This window comes from Cyprinodon variegatus, unplaced genomic scaffold, assembly GCF_000732505.1.
Source record: "Cyprinodon variegatus isolate N-32 unplaced genomic scaffold, C_variegatus-1.0 Scaffold2248, whole genome shotgun sequence".
In the NCBI taxonomy this organism is placed as follows: domain Eukaryota; kingdom Metazoa; phylum Chordata; class Actinopteri; order Cyprinodontiformes; family Cyprinodontidae; genus Cyprinodon; species Cyprinodon variegatus.
The window spans coordinates 23,444-26,997 of record NW_015152701.1 but is presented as its reverse complement, the minus strand read 5'-3'; the positions used below and the strand labels follow the sequence as shown (position 1 = coordinate 26,997).

The following is a 3,554-nucleotide window of genomic DNA, read 5'->3' as shown; positions in this document are numbered from 1 at the left end:
CCATATGATTTTAAAGCACAGGAGGACAAAGAGGCTGCAAAGTTTGTCCTTATTCGAACACATTAGAACAGATTTATAACGTATCATCACAACGTTTCTTACCATAAGGAGCAGACGGGGTGAATGTGTGCACTAATGATTTTGGCGATTCCACGAGTGAGGAAGTCCCAGATTACGATGCGGCCATCGTTGCAGCCGACCGCCAGCAGCGTGCCCCAGCGGTTAAAGGTGCAGGTGAGGGCCATGCTGATGCAGTCCAGGGTGCCATCTGCCTCCTGAAAAAACAAAGTCAGAGTTATCACATCAGATGGAACATAAAGAAAGCTCTAAAAGAAGTTTATTAATAATTCCTCATCAAATCCATGCTGCTTTAAAACATGGTGTCTTACCTCTGGATAGTTCTGCCCAAACGATTCTACAAAAAAAATAACACACAGAATAGAATTTTAATCAAACCAGTTAAATGTATAAAGGATTAATATTAGAGATGGACAGATGCATCGACCGATTCATCAGCGCATGCACTGACTTTCTCTCTATTTGCTATCACTGTTAGTGTTTAGTATGATTCATAAATAAATGTTTCTTTACGTTTAAATCGAGAATTGTGTCACATTCAGTGTCCTTCTGTCATTTTCATCATGTAAATGAAGAAAAAGAAAGGCAATCAGCCTGAAAAATTATATAATAAAATATATATATCGGTGGAAAGGTTGTACCGTTTGTGCACTGATGTCTCTCTAAATGTTAACTAAGAAAGGGCAATCAATATCAGGGTTTATACAGGAATGAGTAACTCTAATTTAATGCACTTTTAATGCTCTTAGAAATAATGTTAATGCCATCAACAGGTACCCATGACCTTCATATAAACACGGCAAAAACCTTTGTCATCTTTACCATTGACAGGCTGCAGCCATGTCCCAAATTTCTTGTTTTCCAGCCACTTTTGCTGATGATTGCATTTTCCCCATTTTCTAGCTTTTTTCCACCTCAAGCTTTTTTCCAAAAATACAAATTTACAATCTACCGAAAGCAGTTCCGCACAAACATATCAATAATATATATTTATACGTAATATATCTGACGAAAATTTTTTATTAACTTCTTTTTTTAGTAAAGCATTTTAAATGCCACGATAATCACATTTAATGAATTTTGATGCCAATTCAGGCTTAATTTAAAAAATAATAATGTCTTTTAATGTTTTCAAAGACCTGCAGGAACCCTGAAGAAGAAGGAACTTCAGATCCACTTTAAATAAATTATAAGAACAACTGGCTGGTTGAATAGAAAACAAAGAAATAACACATACCTGACCATTTTTGAGTTATATCTCATTACACAACAATACTTGCATCATTACATTGATCAAGTATCCAATTTCTATCACCCACAATAAGTTAATAACTAAAAAAGTATTTCAGCATCTGAGAAACATTGCTTGAACTCAAGGTGATGTCAAAACAAGACCATTAAACCAGGGCAAGCTTTCAGTCAACCATGATTAAGGTTTCTTTATGTTGAAAGAACCATGACCATTGTTTTTCCCTACAGAAGCACTTTGGATGGTACCTAAGAACGGTGGCATATTAAAAACAAACAAACAAAAAAGGCTTCCATTGATTTACCCCAGAGTGAATAATGTTGTTTATTACTTTAAATTAGATTCACGGTTTTCACGAATAAGAAAATGCGCCCTGGGCGATAAAAATGTTTAACTATAAAAATGTCGACTATTTAACATGCTTTAAATTGGAGGCATATTAACTTTTTATAAGATAGGTATTAGTTAATGTAGAACACCGAACGATGCTATATGGATACGGATGCTAAATTCGGCTAACTGACAGTTCTCTACTTTCAAAAAAAGAAGAATGATATAATTCATAAATATCAAAGACTATGTTGCTAATTTACCCGTTTAAATTGAATAGCTTAAGTTGAATCGACAATTCTGTTTATATTTTAAATATGATTAGTAGCTTAGCTGTTAGCATCCTCGGCTAACAGAATAAGCTAACCACAACAAGAGCGGAGCGCTGCAGGAAAGTGAGCATTAATCACACAACAAAAGCATCTTCTCATAATTACCGAGCAGCTCTAGATTCATGGCTGGGTGTCCAATGACCCAAACTCCCACAAATCCGAGTTCGTGAAATATTTCAATCTAAAATTATCGTTTTATGTTGACGTTTAATAGAAATGTCCAGAGAGCGGCGCCACGGCGGACCCCAAACATAGCCGCCAAAGATGTGCCTGAACTAAATGTATGTCAAAGTGCCACAGTCTCACTAAATGTTATACTAAACAGAATTTTAATGGCTCATATAAAATAAATAACTAAAAGAACCAATATACAAATACATGTTATACAGTGAATGACAGCAATAAATGTGTTTATAGAATTTTTAATGTGAGAAATATACTATTTGACAGTGGCGGATTTAGGGATGACGCTAAACTGAAATGTGGTGGCCACGCCCACTACCTGTTGATTGACATGTTGTAAACCCTGGGCTGTGTTAGAATTTATGGGCACAACAATCAGTATTAAATAGAATCATTAATGAGAGAAACAGAAGGGAAGAAGTAATAATGATCAGATTAAGAGTGGGTCATACCTATTTAAATGACAATTTATATTTAATAGGGAGGAAAATAATGATAAATGTGAAGAAATGTGGAGAAAAAGAAAATGTAGAACATGTACTGATGAACTGTAAACCTTATGAACATAAGAGGGAGAAATTGAGAAGAATGGTTGGAAGGAGAGGCAAACATGAATATTGGGAAATTAATTAAATATAAAGGATATTTACAGATTAAGGAAAGCATTATTTATTTATATTCAGAATAAAAAATTTAAAAAAGAATTTGATGTAATGTTGCTACACACACATTTACAGTGGGTGGCGGTATGCACCTTAAAGTTGCTTGCGATCCGTCTATGGAGTGATTTTTGTGCCAAAACGTTGTGTACAAAAATGCACGTTGCACACACATAAAGCATGTTGCAAAAGCATGTTTCACAAAAACAAATCGTATCACTCACAAATAAACATGTTGCAAAACTTGTGTTACAAACTCTCCTCAAATGTCACACACAAATAAAACTTTTTTTTCAAACTGTCTTTAAATGTTGCGCGCACACAAAAATTTGTTTTACAAACCGGACTCTAACATTGCACTTAAAATATAATTAGTAATTTGTCCCCTGAGTACAAAACGATCTCTGCTCGCGTACAAAACAAATCTTCCCATTCCGCAGTAAGTTTCTGCCCAAAATCACGTGATGCATGGAGAATTGTCATTATGACTAACCGACAGCAGGGGGCGCCATACAATCAAAACAACTGAAACGTGCCGGTGTTATGTCGAGCTACGTTTCCCCATCAGATATGGTTTCCCCTGCATCTCCGCATGGATGGATGGATGGATGGATGGATGGATGGATGGATGGATGGATGGATAGATAGATAGATAGATAGATAGATAGATAGATAGATAGATAGATAGATAGATAGATAGATAGATAGATAGATAGATAGATA

The 3,554-nt window shown here is 35.3% G+C and overlaps 1 protein-coding gene across 1 annotated transcript in view; it reads right to left on the bottom strand.

Annotated features, from left to right (window-relative positions):
* Nucleotides 1-2,234, bottom strand: part of rbbp5 (retinoblastoma binding protein 5) — a gene marked incomplete at its 3' end in the record, with an annotated part of 13,223 nt that extends 10,989 nt beyond the window's left edge. The window contains exons 1-3 of the mRNA XM_015368925.1: nt 2,095-2,234; nt 390-415; nt 103-275 (exon numbers count right to left, since the gene is read on the bottom strand). Coding sequence (XP_015224411.1) covers nt 103-275; nt 390-415; nt 2,095-2,113 — 218 coding nt within the window. The remainder of the gene's footprint in view (nt 1-102; nt 276-389; nt 416-2,094) is intronic.
* Between the last annotated feature and the right edge of the window lie 1,320 nt (nt 2,235-3,554).